Source organism: Haliotis rufescens, unplaced genomic scaffold (assembly GCF_023055435.1).
Source record: "Haliotis rufescens isolate VD_foot unplaced genomic scaffold, xgHalRufe1.0.p SCAF_11, whole genome shotgun sequence".
In the NCBI taxonomy this organism is placed as follows: domain Eukaryota; kingdom Metazoa; phylum Mollusca; class Gastropoda; order Lepetellida; family Haliotidae; genus Haliotis; species Haliotis rufescens.
Window position 1 is genome coordinate 41496576 of NW_025963791.1, and position 19752 is coordinate 41516327.

General features: G+C 40.2%; 2 protein-coding genes across 2 annotated transcripts; both read right to left on the bottom strand.

Moving 5' to 3' along the window:
• On the bottom strand, positions 1–3481 carry LOC124142284. Its single transcript, XM_046510668.2, has 4 exons — positions 3360–3481; positions 1467–1556; positions 1216–1267; positions 1–872 (listed from the first exon to the last, which is right to left on the bottom strand). The coding sequence occupies exons 1-4, from the start codon at positions 3371–3373 to the stop codon at positions 480–482; spliced, it is 549 nt and encodes a 182-aa protein (XP_046366624.1). The 5' UTR covers positions 3374–3481; the 3' UTR covers positions 1–479.
• A 5783-nt stretch (positions 3482–9264) lies between these two features.
• LOC124142283 (ankyrin repeat domain-containing protein 54-like) lies at positions 9265–19749 on the bottom strand. Its single transcript, XM_046510667.2, has 7 exons — positions 19593–19749; positions 18668–18881; positions 18140–18187; positions 17690–17860; positions 15178–15225; positions 13468–13592; positions 9265–12398 (listed from the first exon to the last, which is right to left on the bottom strand). Exons 1-7 carry the CDS (start codon positions 19650–19652, stop codon positions 12216–12218), a joined length of 849 nt encoding a protein of 282 aa, XP_046366623.2. The 5' UTR covers positions 19653–19749; the 3' UTR covers positions 9265–12215.
• Positions 19750–19752: the final 3 nt, after the last annotated feature.

The window sequence follows — 19752 nt, forward strand, 5'->3', positions numbered from 1 at the left end:
TTTCTGAATTAGTTTCCAGATATAAACTAAACACCGCTAAACAGAGGTACCATACTCGCCATAATAAGCAGCCTGAGTGCTTAGAAAATGATAAAGGGGGTGCTTCTTAAAACCTTACAAGTCAAATTTGTGTCAGTGATCGTGCGGTAGAGAACAAACCTCGTGCAAACATTGATGAAACTAAAACATTTTTGATAATAGACACCAGGCAAATATACTCCCCTCCTGCATTGCTGTTTATTGTAAGACATGATGTAATACGCATGACAAAATAAAGACTGGCATACGATAGTGTTCGGTCTTGGTATGGGGCACTTACAAAAACTATCCTGAAAAGGTGGTCTTGAAGTTGGTCAGTTTGAAGCAGGACGCCTAATATGGCGAATACAGCATTCAACAAAACTACCAGTTCCTCCTCCTTCACTAGGGTGTGGCGCTAGCCCTGACACATGACGAGAGGCACTAGAAGACATGCAACACTAGCTATTGAGTTCATGGAATGACTTTGTCCGTGTGACGCGAGACACGTGAGCATCGTAGAGAATACTGTTGACCCGGAAGTAGTGTGGGTTCTCTCCCTCTTTCAGTTCCGGGTCATAGCCAGCGATGTCCTCCATGTTGATGGGGCACTGATCACAGACTGCACCAACATTATCTGAACTGTGTAATATATCATTATTGTTCGTTCTTGCCTCTTCTGGATTCAGCGATGGCCGTGTTTGATGGTTGGGGACTGAACACCCAGGAATGGACAACTGGCTCTGATTGGCTCCAGGACCACAGACTAGATGTTGATTGACTAGTTGAGCTTGTTGCCATGGCAACAGATGAGGATCACAGTTTGCAGAGGACGTTCCTTCTCCACTGAAGCCCTGAACATGTACAAGGAATACCTTTACTTCAACTTCAAGAGATCATCTTTGGATTATGCATAAACATGTCAACAATCTTTCCAAGTCTTGTGTTTGTCACAAACATAAGAAGTAATAATCTATGGAAGAAAGTACCATTGAATTTTCAACATACCATATACAAAATTTATAGCCAGAATATCAGATGATAAATCCTAAAGTTAATAAAAGGCCTTAAGTATATGGAGGATTTTGAACTTTTTAACAAAATGTTTCCATAATCTGCACAAAACAATTGTACCTCATACAAGTGTCTATGTAACGGAGTCTAGAATTTTCCCCCATATCAACTATTTGCGCAAACCTGAGTCGTATCTCCTTTAGCTAACCCTTCCTCCTGACTTCGTCTGGCCGATCTGAAACAAACCATCACCAGGTCAGCAGAATAACTCACATTATCGTCATGCATTCAATGGCTAGTTCTCCTTTTTTCATGATACATATGTCCCAGATAATAATACTCTCCATTCTTTAATGCAGAACCCAACATTTCCCATTTGTTTTTACATAAGCACACACTTCATGGAAACTACCGGTAAGGGAACAAGTACTTACTCAATATGGAGTTTGTTGATGCGTTTTGATATTGGAAGGCAGTCATCGCAGTCTTCCTCTAGGTCACTGCGAGGACGTTTTCGACAAACACTGAAGCGGAAAGTGATGGATGTATACAAGCTGCTACATCACGATGTGGAAACAAAGGGCTGGCATTAACAACAATTACAATCAGGTTGACAAACACAACTGAGATGTATGAAATGAAATATGCACATGATGTTTCAGCAAAATGGGCTGGGTACACCTTACAGTAAACTGGAACCTGGAGCCAAGGTACAGGTAATTGCTCATAGTGACTGACATACAGAGTCTGGGCTAAAACTTCCACAGACAAACAGCATGAAGCTGTCTACATATGTTTTAGTAGATTTTCAATCTTATTAAAAACAGATTTTTTACTCCAATGTAAACTTCTCTGTGTAAAGATTTACAAAACCTTCATATGTCTCTACCATGAGTGAACTCCAACGCCCCAATCTAAATAAAGGTTGTGGTTTCATCTCTTGACCACCGCGATTTGGAAATTTTCATTTTAACAAAAGAACACCCTCACAAACAAATATTCCCTTCATAGAAACAGTGTGTGCAAAATATCCACAACATTTGTGGCATGTCTGCTGAACTGCTGCTCATGTTTGTTTTGAAGATTAAAAATCAGATATACTTCACCTGATGTGACCTCCTATGTAGGGTTTGTGAGTGAGTTATATCTTAAGTCACGTTAGCAATATTTCAGACATAATGTGACTTGAACAGGTTATACAATATTATTAAAAACTGTCCACAAAAGACAGTACAATAACTAGCAAGATATCACAGATTGACTTAAAACTAGTTGGAAAACATTAAAAATAACTGATTATTGGGCAACAACACGATATAAAATGGGGCCATAGATCGCCAGCAACAAATGTAAAGACACCATACTAGGGACCGAGGGGACTTACGGTACCTCTGCTACCACTGCTACCTGTATGGTTCCCCAGCAGGATTCACATCTTTCCCTAGTTACTGGCGATTGTTGCCAGTTAAGCAAGAGATTAAACATGAACAAATATTCTGCAGTTAAAATTGACGTAGACATAAATATAGTTGAGTGAGGTGGTCTTACATACCCTCACAGGGGGAGAAGGGTTTGTGAAAGAGGTTTCATAATATAGCACTGGAATCAAGTCAGGGATTATTTCCTTCTCAACTAGGTATAATACAGCGCACAGTATTAGGCTGCAAAGTTCAACCAACTCTCAGAAATTCTACACTTCAGGTCCTCAGATTTGAATTTATTTCAACTATGAATCATAAACATACTAATCATTGTTTTCTGTATTCCTGTAGGATTTCTCAGTTTACTGATGGATACAGGCATCTCACACTGCATATCTCAGTGTCTGTTTCCTTGGCTTCTTTTTTAAAATGACCCTACCTTTTTGTCACAGGTGGGTCCAAAGGTCCTAACTATAATAAACATATGTCTTTTGTAACAAGAAAGAAATGGGGCTACCAAATCCCCTGCCAATTTAATAGAACACCCAAAGAAACTTTAGCATATTTACTCCATAAATATTCTCTTGTCTTTGAAAACCAAATCAATAAGCAACAATTTGAAACATGAATGTGCCATTGTCCTCAAAACAACAAATATAGTGTTCCAAAATACATACATTGCAGTCAGGGAAAAGTCCTGTCATAAAATAACGTAACTTCAACGTCATATGATACATAAACGACTGAAGTGTAAAGACAAACAAATCACAATAGACTGTGTCTGGGTCGAATCTAACAGTCACAGCAAAAGTTGTTTCTCCGAAGTTGATGGATGAGATATCTACCGAAACATTTGATGCAACTTGGAAATATTGGTTAAAATATATGACACATTGATTGAGTTACCTAGCAGCTGCCATTATAGCTGGAAAGGTTCACACCAAGTGTGTTTTCATGAGTATGCATAATTGTAAATCTTAGACGGAAGTGGCAACTGTCTGAAACCAAGGGAGGTTACTCTAATTTTATTAGCAGAATTGAGGCCAATTTAAGGTTATGAATGAAGAAACGCATTGTGTTCTAAGCTCACATCAAGGCTCACGTTTTATTGTCGTTCGTCCATCCATACATAATTTTTTAAATTCTCGAGATTTATCAAGCAACTTAAAGTTATTAACTGTACATGTATTACCAAAGTATATAATGTGCATAATAATATTTAACTAACATAACCGGTTAACGGCCTCGATCACGTAGTTGGTTACATATTACGAATATTGCTTTAATACTGGTTTTAGAAAATAAAAACTATACTACTATAGAAAATATCATCTCAAAATACAAACAAGGGTATCAACAACTGTGATGCATTGTTTCGAAATGATATTGTGAGGCTCTGCATGGGTTGCTTAATAACGAACATGGCTGGTAGGGGGTCGGCTTGGGGTGTGGAAACTATGTTACATAATTCAAACCTAAATTATGAATAAATAATTCCAAAATTCTAGATACCTTACGCAGTTCAAATCTCTTGTATTTAGGATAAATGTACAAACATCAACGCGTCATTATGTTTTGACAACAATTTTTAGAACTTATCTTTGTGCATTCATCCCACCTAGTGTTGTGTAAACACAATCATGACACACACACACACACACACACACACACACACATTGAAATCCTGTCAGTCGGACAGTCAATCTCGCGTTCGGCTATTTCCGTCAAGCGCCCCCTGTTAACAGATTGTCGGACAGTGACAACAGTCAATATAATTCCAAATGGAACCTGTCTCTTAGACAGTGGCGTAACTTATATATTGGCAAAACAACAACTGCCTACACAAATTGTTTCTACATGCCTTTCGCGGCAATCCATAGGTCTCTCCGCAAGAGTAACTGCCCTTTCTCAAAGGGATGCTACTCTAACCCTAGTCTATGAGACGTCACTTTTGTTTAGAGTCTGCCTGTCTTGTCATAACGTTACGAAGTGCAGTCAGATGGTACATACAGCGAAAAAAGCGAAACAAGGTAACAATCTGACATATTTCGACCAAACCCAACATCCAAGTCGCAGAGGTCTACAAGCACCGATCTGGAAATTGATCCCGCTAGACTAGTGTCCTTGCTAAATTGTTTTGCAATTTATATCTCCACAGTTGCCAAAACTTGTAAAACGCCCTAGCTAAGTCACATTTAGACATTGATGTTCAATACAGTAGACTATTCTTTTGATAATGATAGCCATTATCCCAGTAGGTTCTCCAGATTTCCGGTGGTTAATTCTGACTCGATCGCCGAATGTCAAGGCCAACGCCATGTTTCTTTGAAAACAATGAAAGTAGTCCCTACTTGACCTTTGATATTTGCATCTCCGCGAATGTTCCCATGTCTAACAATATTACGTCAAAAGCTAGGTAAGTGATTTGTCAGTCGGACAGTCAGTCTCACGTTCGGCTATTTCCGCCAAACGCCCCTGTTGGCGGATTGTCGGACAGTGACAACAGTCAATATAGTTCCAAATATTGGCAAAACAACAACTGCCTACACAAATTGTTTCAACATGCCTTTCGCGGCAATCCATCAGTCTGTCCGCAAGAGTAACTGCCCAAGCTCCTTTCCAGCGCGTGACACCTTCGTTACGCTCTCGGTAACATCGCTGCCACCAGTGTGGGCGCGGCCATTACAAGAATCTTGAAATTTGCCCTCTAACCCCAAATGCAGTCACGTTCATACTTTTGTTCATGTGTTTGTGAATGCCATCATTGTTCATTTTGAAAAGGTTTACGACTGACCATGTTTTCCAGATGAATTTACTTTGTTGCTTGTATAATCAGATTGGTTCGAGATTGCAGACTAACGGAAAATCAACCAACTTCTCCCTTACATTCTTACTTTATCAATTACATGATAGTTTTAATGAAATAGAAATTCAAATTGACAAACAAAGAAAGTAATTTAGCAGGGGTAAGTGTATTAAGTGTCACAACTTACAGTGTCACTTAAAATTGTTTGTAACTATAACGGTCAATCCGTTGCGAGTTCAACTCCAAGCATGGTTGTAGTCATCTATCACTGTGGGGAGTTTTGAGCTCCGCGAACGGACTATCGCTGTGAGGAGCTGGAGTAACTGTCCTTTATCAAAGGGAAGCTACTCTAACCCTAATCTATGAGACGTCACTTTTGTTTAGAGTCTGCCTGTCTTGTCATAACGTTACGAAATGCAGTCAGATGTACATACAGCGAAAAAAACGAAACAAGGTAACAATTCGGACATATTTCGACCAAATCCAACTGTTCTAGTTTGGGGATAAGGTTCCAAGCCGCAGAGGACTACAATCACCGATCTGAAAACCGATCCCGCTAGGCTAGTGTCCTTGCTAAATTGTTTCGCAATTTATAATCTCCAAAGTTGCCAAAACTTGTAAAATGTCCTAGCTACGTCACATTTAGACAACGGTTTTCAGTATAGTAGACTATTCTTTTGATAATGATAGCAATTATCCCAGTAGTTTCCCCAGATTCCCAATGGTTAATTCTGACTCGATCCCCAAATGTCAAGGGCAACGCCATGTTTCTTGGAAAACACAGAAAGTAGTCCCTACTTGACCATTGATATTTGCATCTCTATCTGCAAAAGACCCCAACGGATATCGTTTTTATCCGTTGGCTTTATCCTGTCGAGAAAACCTACCCATTATATAATATGATATCGGTTTGGAATCATCACGTTTGTGTTATGCCTTCTGTTTTGAACATAAATACATGCTAGCAATGGTGCTTTCATTCATGAATGTTCATAAACTGTCATTGTTATAAAATTGTCAAATGTCAAATGAAATATTGTTATAATATTACACGTATAAAAACAGAAACCTAAGTACTTGTTTGTTGTCTTTTTCACTGAAACTAGAGGATGCCATTACTATGACTGAGGGATTAGATTTTAGAATGGTTGTGCAATCAACCGTAGTAATTGTTCTTTTAGCGGTTCTGCGTTTTGGGAGTTCTGCATTATGACAGGATACCGAAAATACAAACTTATCTTGATAATACTAATTAATGATTTTAGATTAAAATCCACCACCAAATAAATTCAAATAGAATTGTATGTCATCTCTGCTGCTTCTACATAATTAATTGTTAGATAGAGGTTCAAATCCAAATTAGAGGTAGCAGAAGACCTACACTACTTAAAGGCAATTAAGGTCGGGCTAATCGCCACAGGTTGGCACATTACAATTTTTGTTCCTAACATGATATTTACGATACGTATACACTCACGGCAAATAATCGCTAGGTTGGTGTAATTTGTACAAACGACATCAATAAACCATCTCAATGTTTGCGATAATATTATGCTGATAACCGCGAAAGAGTGTCTCTTATATATCTTGTCGACCTAAATTAAGGACCCACCAATAATAGCATTTAAATAAGAAGACTGTATATGCTCAAACGTTGTTGTTTTTTACTTCACTCGTATACATGACAGACATTGAATCGCGTATTAGAGCTACTTCATTAGCCAACATCACGTGGGCATCCCTAAAGAAGCCTTGCAAAATATTATCGAGTGTTACAAGAAAAACAGTGGTTGATCGCAAGAGCAGCGATCCATGCAATCAGGACTCGATGACATACAGGCGAAAACAGTGACCTGTCGATGTTCATTTGTCCTCTCTTACAACAAGCATGATGCACTGGTGACCTTTTCTTATTCCAGAATTCCAAAATTCCATTGAGAACCTCAGAAAACTCTCAAGATGACTACGGTGCAATGTAGAATATATCATTACCGTTTTTCATGAAGAATTTAAATTAGGCAAGACTTATTGTGAGTGAGTGGGCTGGGTTTAACGCCGCTTTTAACAGCATGTCAGCTTGATGTGGGAGGAAAGTCCGAAGTGATGCAGGTCTTAGACCACTACCAAGAAACCAACGTAAACGGATACGGTGACAAACCCAGAAATATAATCTATTTGAACCTGGAGTATAACCAATCACAGTTTTCTGGCATGTCCGGTGACTCAGTACATTGTCCTTGTCCACCAATGATGATTAATGTTGTTTTTGTGACTGGAAATAATTCTAATTAATGTCTGAGGTTTAATCAAAATATGTTTCATACCCGCATATGAAACGGACTCTTTAACGTTTTAACTAAGAACCTTGAAGTGTGTCAGATATTCACAAGGATTTTTAACTCAGCTTGTATTGTCTTTCGTCAATGGCGTTTATGTATCTCCGACAGTAAACATGTATATACTACTCGACGTCTCTGCCAGTGACAAACATTGTTTGGTTACGAATTGGCACTGCCTTTCCTTGATTCATTTATAATTTGTACATCATGTACAGCACAAATGCAGCAATGTAGTTCAAGTTACAGCGAATAGGAGGATCATACACAATTCAAAGTTTGCTAAGGATCACCACTTTGAATATAAAAGATAATACGTCAAATTGTGTGCATCTGTTGTAATAGTCGAAGACAATATTGCGTGAAGACATGTTTAATTAACAAGTCCGCTGTCACAGACGTCGTCTCACGCTCCCAATAAGTGTCTGGATGGTTGCCAAGGGAAGATTGTTTCACTCTTCAGTAAGAGCATTGCCGAGTTCATGTAGAGTTGCCGGAAGGTCAGGGCGTCTTGAGAGGGCGATCTGCAGCTCGTTCCACACGTTCTATCGGGTTGAGGTCTGGTGACCGGGCTGGCCACTCCATGCGGACAGTGGTCTCCTGCCGTAACAATTCCACACTCGGGAAATGACGCTATTTCAGTCCTCGAGTGTTCTGGCAACCTGTGACAGTGGAGTGGTCATGTATGTGACTATCGCTCATCTCAAGGACTCTCCGCTGCCCTCGCTCACAACGATACGGCCTTGGAGGCAGTGTGCGTTAATATAACCACCTGACTGAACTTCGTTTCTGTTCAGTAGCATTCCACTGTGACACAAATGAACGCATACATACGACGACTCACTTGATCTGCAGGGCGCATTTCGTCACAGTGGTACAGTGAACACTTCTAGAATCTTAACATATTTCAAAACTAAATTCTGTCGTTCCCTTAATTTTGTTAAGTCTACATGCAAATTGAATTGATATTATTATTCCACACTCTACACCTTAGTTTCCTTCTTGTGTCTTGTTGACAATGTACCAAGATGGAGTGTTATTCATGTACTGATTATGTAATCATCTGATTATACGACCCCGACCTGAAAGGGATGGAGGTATATAGTTATACCAAAGACGTATCTATATACAGTTTTGAGTGTGACCACTATCTATACCAATAGGGGAGGTACAGTGCGATGTTTGATTTCAATATTTGGATTTTCTGAAAACAAATACTGCTATTTTTCATTTTTTTTACTCAGACATTTGTGCGACCTATAACTTGAAAACGACTGCATTGATCCTTTAAGATTAAGGGAACAATTTCCATACTAATAGAAGAGGTGCAGTGCAAATAACGATTTTGATATGGGGATTTTCTGAGAAAATATGAATGTTTACGTTTTGAACTTAGAATGGTTTTTTTCTTCAATATTTTTAAGACCTATAACTTGAAAACTACTACATGGATTTTTTTCAAATTTAAGAAACACTTTATATACTTATAGGAGAGATGCAGTGCAAAGTCTGATTTCGATAAGTGGATTTTCTGAACAATATTGTTCTTCAGCTGATGTTGGAGTCGAGGTCGTGGGTATGAGTGAGTCGAGGTCGTGGGTATGAGTGAGTCCTGCTCATTGTTGGCCTTGTTTCTATACATTTAATGAATATACAACATGAACAAATATACGTCCAATTCTATATATTTGTTTCATTTACAATACACAACAAATATGTATAAAAGTAATACAAATGCTTCTTCTTGAGTCATGTCAATACCTTCAGGGTAAACTCAACAAATCTCTAAGGCCGGCAATCTGTTGACAGCCCTTGAAAGGTATGAAGCTCAAAAATGAAAGATAAACAAATGACAAGCCATTTCTGGGAGTGTGTGAGAGGTATTGCTCCACTCTCAGGAGGGAACATCAGAAAACGGTTTTACACTGTAGACCTATGTGTAGCATCAAATCCAGGTCCTTGGTATAATGAGAGATCATTTAACCACTGGGCTGCCCTGCGCACAAACACAGCTTTGTACAGGGACAAGCCAGATATGCCATTAAAGGATACATCAGACACATTCTCACTGTTAAAAGAAACGCGAATACCATACATGTTGGTTCATATGTGAAGAATTACTCATATTTAGGAGATATTAGATTGGTTCAATGGACAAACAAACATTGTTATGGTGTGTGAACTGACGCTCTTAAACGCATCACATGACGTCATAGATCCTTGACTTGAGATGCACCATTTGTCTCGTGGGGGATTAGCCTGTAAACTTTGGAAATCACGTGCAGCATATCGTGATAAGAATAAAGATACTGTGGTATCACTTGACTGATGGTTAGTTTTGTCATTAAGCGGTACACACTGGAAACATGTCTTCTTAACATACATACTTCTCTCTATGTTTCTATGGTTTGCGTTTCTTTTGGCAGTGAGTATACAATAAATAGAGGCCAAAAATATAAGATATTCTTCAAATGGATATCACATAAACATGAATTTCAAAAACATACAAGTACAAGTATGTTAACAATTCTGTGACCGTTAACTAAACTTGAAAGTAACAGAAAAATAAAACTATACTAAATCTGAGGGACTGGTTCAGCATGTGCGTTTGTTGTTTAACACCGCACTCAGCAATATTCCAGCTATATAACAGCACCTAGTAAATAATCAAATCTTGAGCAGATAATCCAGTGATTTCTGTAACGAGCAACAATCCATGCCGGGCTTGTTGACATGCCATCAACCAAGTCACTGAGTCTCACCACCTGATCCCTAGAGTTGCCTCTTACGACCAGCATACGTTGCAAGGGCTGATTTCTAACCGGAATCCCCATGGGTTGATTTGGCTCAGAATGTACAATCATGACATAAGTAAATGTGAAGGATGCAAACATGTTTATCTGTTAAATTCTGACATAATAAATATCCAATCATATCCTAGTTTCAGAAAGCCATAGTTTCAAACACCTGTAAGTATACATAATGAGTGTTCGACACCATTGTTCATTACCAACTGGTCCACAGCATATTCCAGACTAGTGGTTTGTGTAAAATATCTAGATATTGGGGAAAAAACAAGCAATCCCTCTATACTTAACTAGTCTTGAACTGTTGCAGGCTAGCAGCTGTGCTTAAGCCTGATAATACAGTAGCATTTGCTTTAGGATTGTGGCTTAACCTGCCGCCCCCAAACAAGCACACACACCTATAACAAGCATATACACAGAGTTTCCTATTTGGTCATGTTAGAATCATGTTAATGGTGACAGGGGTCTTCTTGTCCTTGATGTTTTGGGCCACAGAAACAGTGTTGCAGCACATTAGTATGTGTAATAAACACTGATTTTGGACACTAGAAAGTTTGGATCAGGTCTTCTGAGTGCTAGATTTAGACACTTTCATATACTGTTAGCAGAATATTACATATGTTATGAAAGAGCATTAAACAGTGTGATAGCACAGGTTTTCTCCTGGCTCCGAAATTGAGAAATTATACTTTTCAAAAATTGGGATTTTTTTTTTTAATTCAGCAACATTTTTTAATTGCATGCAATAAAATAATGCACAACTACGAATAAATCTTTTTATTCATTTCTGTGATCAGTCACCTTTGCAAAGTTAAAATAATTAATATTAGTAGTTTATAATTTCAAATTGGACATTTATTGTAGACCTTGGCCAAATATTGTCCTCTGTGATTATCTAGATCAATCACTGCATGTGTTCATGAATATGGCTGCCCAGTAGTGCAAAAACCAATACTTATGGTCAGATGGTATTTCAACTCAACTATTGACATACATGTATTGATATGCATGGTCCTGTGACAAATGCGTCACAAAGCCTGTTTAACATATGGTCGTGTTACCACTCATCTCATGCTCTCTCACACGCAGACACACATGCATGTGCACAAGCATATGCACCTGCACATACTTGTGCACATGCGCACACACACACACAGGCACATACCTGCACACACACATACACACGAGTATCATCCCATATCATTAAAATCAGATCTTACTTTTCGCTAACGCTAAACAAAGACCTGAGAACCACCTCTTACAGATCACATCAAGACAAACTTTCATTTGACAAAGCAGAACTTCGTTTACCAGATCAGGAAAGTGACTGTCGGAATGTGTTTCCTAATCATGCAACCTCAAAAAGGTTAACATTGGGTATTCTGAACGACAGTCTATCTCTTGCTTCACTGGGATAAATATTTTAAGGGAAGAGACTTTGCATAGCCCATGGGAAGTATTGCCTTACAACCTTGACCATATATTAGACATTCCAGAAAATTCTTTAGTTCAGTTTTCAAATTTTGAATCAAGAATTTTGTTAACATATTTTTCAAGTGAAGTCTGGAATGGAAGTCACCAGTTTGAAACTAATGCTGTAAGCTGCTCTCTGATTGGCTAATGTCAACTTCTTCTTAGCTGCTCTCTGATTGGCTAATGTCAACTTCTTATTAGCTGCTCTCTGATTAGCTAATGTCAACTTCTTCTTAGTGATTTCATTGGTCAAAGTTGTGAAAGGTTGTTACGATGTGACCTGTAATGATCTTTGTTTAGCAGTAGTGAGCACTAGGATCTGCCTTTAATGAGATTGGCATCATCCTGGGTGCTGGTCACTCTTCTGTAATGTCATGCTGGTAAAGTCTGCAAGGAGGGAGCTGATGTTGTCCACCTGTTCTCGTGTTGACGTTCGTTGTAGCTGCTGACACAGTTCATCTACTTGCTCCGACTCCGACTTTAATCCTGATATATCCAAGTAGGTCTTCATCATCTCGGACACCTGAAATATTGGTTCATACATGAGCAGTCACTACATACACGTATACAACTCCATCAGTGTGGTAGGATACCCATTTGTAAATAGAAACATAGTGAACTTAGTAGGCCAAAAAAACTTAATGCTTTCTTTATTGAATTAGTTTGTTAAGGACAGCAACAGTTTAAACATTCAATCTTTCAAATTAGTCGGGAGACACATGGGCAAAGGGCAAGTGCACACAAATCAATTTTATTCCATGGTTTCAAATTATTCTTCAATAATGGAACTGTACTTTTTCAATTACAGTGTACATGAGGACAGAGAGAAGTTATTGCTCTTGTTTAGAGTGAGTGAGTGAGAGAGAGAGTGAGTGAGAGTGAGAGTGAGTGAGTGAGTGAGTGAGTGAGTGAGTGAGTGAGTGAGTGAGTGAGAGAGTGAGTGAGTGAGTGAGTGAGTGAGTGAGTGAGGGTGAGTGAGTGAGTGAGTGAGTGAGTTAGTGAGAGTGAGTGAGTGAGAGAGTGAGAGAGTGAGTGAGTGAGTGAGTGAGAGAGTGAGAGTGAGTGAGTGAGAGAGTGAGAGTGAGTGAGTGAGTGAGTGAGTGAGTGAGTGAGTGAGTGAGAGTGAGCGAGTGTGGTCTTACACTGCTTTAAGCAATATTCCAGCAACACACATTCTACCAACTTGGGGTATCGAACCCGGGTCTTAGGAGTGACGAGCGAAGGCTTTCGTTTACATTGAGAAATACTTTAATGTAGGGGATGATATTTCATATCACAGCTAACTGTAGACGACAGCCCAAAGTGGCAAAGGTCTTGGATGTTTACGACCTTGGTGAAACCAGTATGCATGGGCATGGGTCTGAGTCAGTGATATGGAACCACAATCAGCAGATCCTGCAATGGTCATGGTGAACAACAAGGCCTTAGACCAGTGTGCCCCCTTTTCAAGGGGAATATAGACAAAAATTAGACACACCCTTTTAGAGTCATCTTTGCCAATATTACATTCACTTACTAGCAACAAAACAGTACTGTTTACACATTACACTGAATACATCCATCAACCTTGAAAACAAATGAACCTTCCCTACATGCACAACTTCATCTCGGATCTGCTTGGAAGAATAGGTCTTGTTCTCGGCCAAGCACTTCAGCTTGGCTTTTGCCAGTGTCACTGGCGTTGTGCCATATTTGTTCACGAGCTCCAGGTCTGGACCTTAGACAGGAAAACATTTTAGTAAAAACTTTGTACTTTCAACAAGAAAAAGGTGAGGTGAAATGGGGTTTAATGCCCCATTCAAGATTATTGCACTTACATAGCAACATGCATGACGGTTTTATACTGCTAGCCCACTTAGATACCGTACTGCAGTTGTAAAGTGGATTCCTCCATACAGGCACAGGATAATGACTTTGAGCCAACCAGTACCTGTTTTATTCCCTTAATGCCCCAAACCAGGCAGGGTAACAATAAGCAACATCTTTTAACGTCTTTTGGTATGATGAAGCCAGGGTTTGAAGCAATAACCTTCCACTCTCCTGGCAGATGCTCTATCCACTAGACCAGGGAGAGGGTCTCCGGGCAGATGCTCTATCCAATAGATCAGGGAGAGGGTCTCTGGACAGATGCTCTATCCACTAGATCACGGAGAGGGTCTCCGGACAGATGCTCTATCCACTAGACCAGGGAGAGGGTCTCCGGGCAGATGTTCTATCCACTAGACCAGGGAGAGGGTCTCCGGGCAGATGCTCTATCCACTAGACCAGGGAGAGGGTCTCCGGGCAGATGCTCTATCCACTAGACCAGGGAGAGGGTCTCCGAGCAGATGCTCTATCCACTAGACCAGGGAGAGGGTCTCCGGGTAGATGCTCTATCCACTAGACCACGGAGACGGTCTCCGGACAGATGCTCTATCCACTAGACCACGGAGACGGTCTCTGGGCAGATGCTCTATCCACTAGACCAGGGAGACGGTCTCCGGACAGATGCTCTATCCACTAGACCAGGGAGAGGGTCTCCCGACAGATGCTCTATCCACTAGACCACGGAGAGGGTCTCTGGACAGATGCTCTATCCACTAGACCAGGGAGACGGTCTCCGGACAGATGCCCTATCCACTAGACCAGGGAGAGCGTCTCCCGGCAGATGCTCTATCCACTAGACCACGGAGAGGGTCTCCGGACAGATGCTCTATGCACTAGACCATGGAGAGGGTCCCCGGGCAGATGCTCTATCCACTAGACCAGGGAGAGGGTCTCCGGGCAGATGCTCTATCCACTAGACCAGGGAGAGGGTCTCCGGGCAGACGCTCTATCCACTAGACCAGGGAGAGGGTCTCCGAGCAGATGCTCTATCCACTAGACCAGGGAGAGGGTCTCCGGGTTGATGCTCTATCCACTAGACCATGGAGACGGTCTCCGGACAGATGCTCTATCCACTAGACCACGGAGACGGTCTCTGGGCAGATGCATTATCCACTAGACCAGGGAGACGGTCTCCGGGCAGATGCTCTATCCACTAGACCACGGAGGCGGTCTCAACCAGAACAAAGGTATTTGACTACATCTTTATCATTATCATCATTTGCCATTCCATACATGGTGAGATCAATGTTCTACTTAACATACTTAACTAAGACTGGAAGCAGAGTGTTTTCAAATTGATTTAAGTCTATTAAATCTATTAAAGGTAGCTTTATTTAAGGCTTGGCAACAAGCTGTCTGATGGCTTGAAATAAAGACAATGTATAAATTGAGCCTAAAGGTGTGATATGCATCCTGTGACTCAACTGGATACTCACCTGCCTTGAGGAGGAGTGAGACGACTGGCACCTGGCAGGTACAGGCAGCTGGAAGAACAAGAGGCTGTCAGTTTCAAACAACAAGAAGACATCCAAAATATTTGTCCCTACATTTTTAGAACTAGCCACTAAATGTTAAAATAAATATTCAAATATTCATGCAGTAATCAAAATTAACCTATCTTGTTATAATTTCAGTGGTGAAATAGACACACTATATTGGACCTATATTGTCCTTGAATCTCAGTGGGGAACAGACACAGGCTATATGGGGACCTATCTTGTCCTTGAATCTCAGTGGGGGACAGACACAGGCTATATTGGACCTATCTTGTCCTGGAATCTCAATGGGGAGACAAAGTGCAGGCTATATGGGGACCTATCGTGTCCTGGAATCTCAATGGGGAGACAAAGCACAGGCTATATGGGGACCTATCTTGTCCTGGAATCTCAATGGGGAGACAGACACATGCTATATGGGGACCTATCTTGTCCTGGAATCTCAATAGGGAGACAAAGCACAGGCTATATGGGGACCTATCTTGTCCTGGAATCTCAATGGGGAGACAAAGCACAGGCTATATGGGGACCTATCTTGTCCTGGAATCTCAATAGGGAGACAAAGCACAGGCTATATGGGGACCTATCTTGTCCTGGAATCTCAATGGGGAGACAAAGGACAGGCTATATGGGGACCTATCTTGTCCTGGAATCTCAATGGGGAGACAAAGCACAGGCTATATGGGGACCTATCTTGTCCTGGAATCTCAATGGGGAGACAAAGTACAGGCTATATGGGGACCTATCTTGTCCTGGAATCTCAATGGGGAGACAAAGCACAGGCTATATGGGGACCTATCTTGTCCTGGAATCTCAATGGGGAGACAAAGCACAGGCTATATGGGGACCTTTGCAGTCTCGCACAGGGTTTACTGAGGACTGATTCTAGTTTATACAGTGATCCTTCGACTGTTTGTTTAAAAAAGATTTAGATTTCAATGACAACTTGTACCTGTCTTCAAACCATAACACAGTTAAATGCATTTGGGATATGATAGCCCTTTAACTCCTGCTCATGCATAGAAGCGTCATCATGTGACATAGTACAGTGGTTTATCATGACACATATTGACAGCAATGATCATGAGGATGCCTGCCTTACGTACAATGGTGTCATTATGATGCCTTTCTAAGTACAATGGTATCATTTTGACGCCTACCTGAGTACCATGGTATTGCAATGCCTACCTGAGTACAATGGTATCATTGTGATGTCTATCTGAGTACAATGGTATCATTGTGACGCCTACCTCAGTACCATGGTATTGCAATGCCTACCTGAGTACAATGGTATCATTGTGATGCCTATCTGTGTACAATGGTATCATTATGATGCCTATCTGACTACAACGGTATCATTGTGATGCCTATCTGAGTACAATGGTATCATTGTGATGCCTATCTGACTACAACGGTATCATTGTGATGCCTATCTGAGTACAATGGCATCATTGTGATGCCTATCTGAGAACAATGGTCTCATTGTGATGCCTACCTCAGTACAATGTTATCATTGTGATGCCTATCTGAGTACAATGGCATCATTGTGATGCCTACCTAAATACAATGGTATCATTGTGATGCCTATCTGAGTACAATGGCATCATTGTGATGCCTATCTGAGTACAATGGTCTCATTGTGATGCCTACCTCAGTACAATGGCATCATTGTGATGCCTATCTGAGTAAAATGGCATCATTGTGATGCCTACCTAAATACAATGGTATCATTGTGATGCCTACCTCAGTACAATGGCATCATTATGATGTCTATCTGAGTACAATGGTATCATTGTGATGCCTACCTCAGTACCATGGTATTGCAATGCCTACCTGAGTACAACGGTATCATTGTGATGCCTATCTGAGTACAATGGTATCATTGTGATGCCTATCTGAGTACAATGGTCTCATTGTGATGCCTACCTCAATACAATGGCATCATTGTGATGCCTATCTGAGTACAATGGCATCATTGTGATGCCTACCTAAATACAATGGTATCATTGTGATGCCTATCTGAATACAATGGTATCATTGTGATGCCTACCTGAGTAAAATGGCATCATTGTGATGCCTATCTGAGTACAATGGTATCATTATGATGTCTATCTGAGTACAACAGTATCATTGTGATGCCTATCTGAGTAAAATGGTATCATTGTGATGCCTATCAGAGGACATTGGTATCATTATGATGTCTATCTGAGTACAATGGTATCATTGTGATGCCTACCTGAGTAAAATGGTATCATTATGACAACTACCTCAGTGCAATGATATCATTGTGATGCCTATCTGAGTACAATAGTATCATTATGATGCCTACCTGAGTACAATAGTATCATTGTGATGCCTATCTGAGTACAATGGCTTCATTATGACAACTACCTCAGTGCAATGATATCATTGCGATGCCTACCTACATGCAATGTCATGTTATGGCTCCTACCTAGGTGCAGTGGAGTGTTTCCCAGTATGTCCTTCTGGTTGACGTCTGCTCCTTTGTCCAGCAACACCTTCACAATCAGCTCGTGACCCTGACAGGAAGCAAAGTGAAGGGCAGTCCTCCTCTTCTCATCATGGCAGCATGGATCAACCCCATTGTCTAGCAACTCAATCACTGTACACAAAGAATCCTAATCTCACTCACAAGACAGAAAACAAACATTTAAACATTTCAATTCCTTCTGAAAAGAAGTGTTAATTTCTTATGGTACCCAATAAGGTCATTTCTGTTCTTCCTATAAACATATAATAGTCACAAGTGGCATGTAGACACTATCTTGGCCAGTAGAAAATATACAAGAAGGTGTCCACTTACATTTGTAACAAACACTCAACAACACTTTGGACATTCAATATCAGCGTTGACAATATTCATGAATTCCAAAATACATACCTGTACTATATTCATTTTTTGAAGCTGCGTTTCTTAATTTTTTCTCATCTGAAAAAAAATAACATAGGTAAACAAATATACTTAAACTCTTATTTTTCCATAAATACAGGATTGCCCATTATCTATCGGTGTCATCAAGGAAAGCACTTGCCATCTTATCATGCTTGATGATAAAACATTGAGCAGTAGAGTGTGGGCACTGAAAACGTCTTACCTTTTTCACAATTATGATTTTCAAATTAGCAATTTGTGATAGTTTATTGCATCTAAGACTAATTTCTAAATTCCATTCTAAAGTCACTAATATATAACAATCTTTTAACAACTTTTAAGTTTTACTGCTTATTTTTACATTAAATTGTGTGCAAGCTAGGACATAACACAGTTCTGACAAAATAGGATAACTTAAGATTGTAGTTTTATATCTTTAATGTGGAAGGACAGATATTTGAATGAAAGTCTAAAAGGAAACAGCTTAAACAAACAAGTATCAGATCATAATCAGGGGGAATCTGAACAGAATCTGACCATGAATATTTCTTCCAGTGGTCCTTCCAGTTTGATGCATCTTCATGCGTTTCCGACGATGTGTTTGTGATACTCGGATCTTTCCGGTGGCCTTCCTCTGCTGAGAGTTGGTGCATGAATGGGAAAGAGGCACCAGGCACATGAACTGAAGCCCAGCAGGGGGCTCCGGGTTCCAGCTGGTGAAGTCAAACTTGGGCAGGTCAAACCCTGCTACCTGCAAACAGCAATTCCATAATAACAAACAAGAAATGGTGCCATTATAGAATCAGTCAGTTTCGTAAAAACTATATGTCTTAAGACAAAATATTTAGCATTGGAAAATACACTTTTACGTATACATAATACATATTAACGATCCTTAAGGTTAGTTTGGGTTAGGGTAGGTTACCCCCAACTCTACCCTTAGCCCTTTGATACTTGAATGAAAATAGTGGTGAACATATTCTATTGCAGCTCCAAACAGAACTTATAAACCAATTTCAAGGGTCCCTTGGAGTTCGTTATGACCATGTTTTGGTGGATTAAGAGACAGGGCCTCCAAGTCGTGGTGGTCATGGCTGCATTCCACTGAATTCTGACACATCATAAATTTGGATATTGACACTCTATACAAGAAGCCAACATCCAAAGAGCAGCACAGCAATGTGGTTACTTCAGCTAAAACCATAAATGGCATGGAGTAAGCAGTCAGGATTTGGTGAAAACATGAAAAATGAGATGACAAAAATCATATCTTAACAGTACTTCAGATATATAAAATATTTGGGTTAGGGGTAACTTCAGGAACTAAAAAGAACTTTTGACAATCCTAGCTGGCAGACACTGACAGCTATTTTGAGCACTGTCAGCTATTTTGAGCACTGTCATTCACTTTCTGTATCTTCAGTTTCGTCACACTGTCAGTTCCCGAACACAAATTAGTTACCGTATATTCGCCTTCAGTACTGGTTCCATCACTTTCGCTTTCGTCAGTATCTTTGTTCATTCCTGCTAATAACTAACTGGTTCTAAATTTAATAATAATATTGTAGCCCCAGGTCTTCGGAATAGTTGTCACATATATGAACAGCGCTTATCTCCCCTTG

What these genes read in the sequence shown, in the direction of transcription:
- LOC124142284 (XM_046510668.2), bottom strand. An exon ending in ATCAACAAACTCCATATTGA is followed by an intron (nt 1,268 to 1,466) that starts GTAAGTACTTGT and finishes GGTTTGTTTCAG; the next exon opens with ATCGGCCAGACGAAGTCAGG. An exon ending in CTAAAGGAGATACGACTCAG is followed by an intron (nt 873 to 1,215) that starts GTTTGCGCAAAT and finishes GTACATGTTCAG; the next exon opens with GGCTTCAGTGGAGAAGGAAC.
- LOC124142283 (XM_046510667.2), bottom strand. Translation starts at nt 19,652, where the DNA reads ATGAACAAAGATACTGACGAAAGCGAAAGTGATGGAACCAGTACTGAA. An exon ending in GTACTGAAGGCGAATATACG is followed by an intron (nt 18,882 to 19,592) that starts GTAACTAATTTG and finishes TGCTGTTTGCAG; the next exon opens with GTAGCAGGGTTTGACCTGCC. An exon ending in CACTGGAAGAAATATTCATG is followed by an intron (nt 18,188 to 18,667) that starts GTCAGATTCTGT and finishes ATTTTTTTTCAG; the next exon opens with ATGAGAAAAAATTAAGAAAC.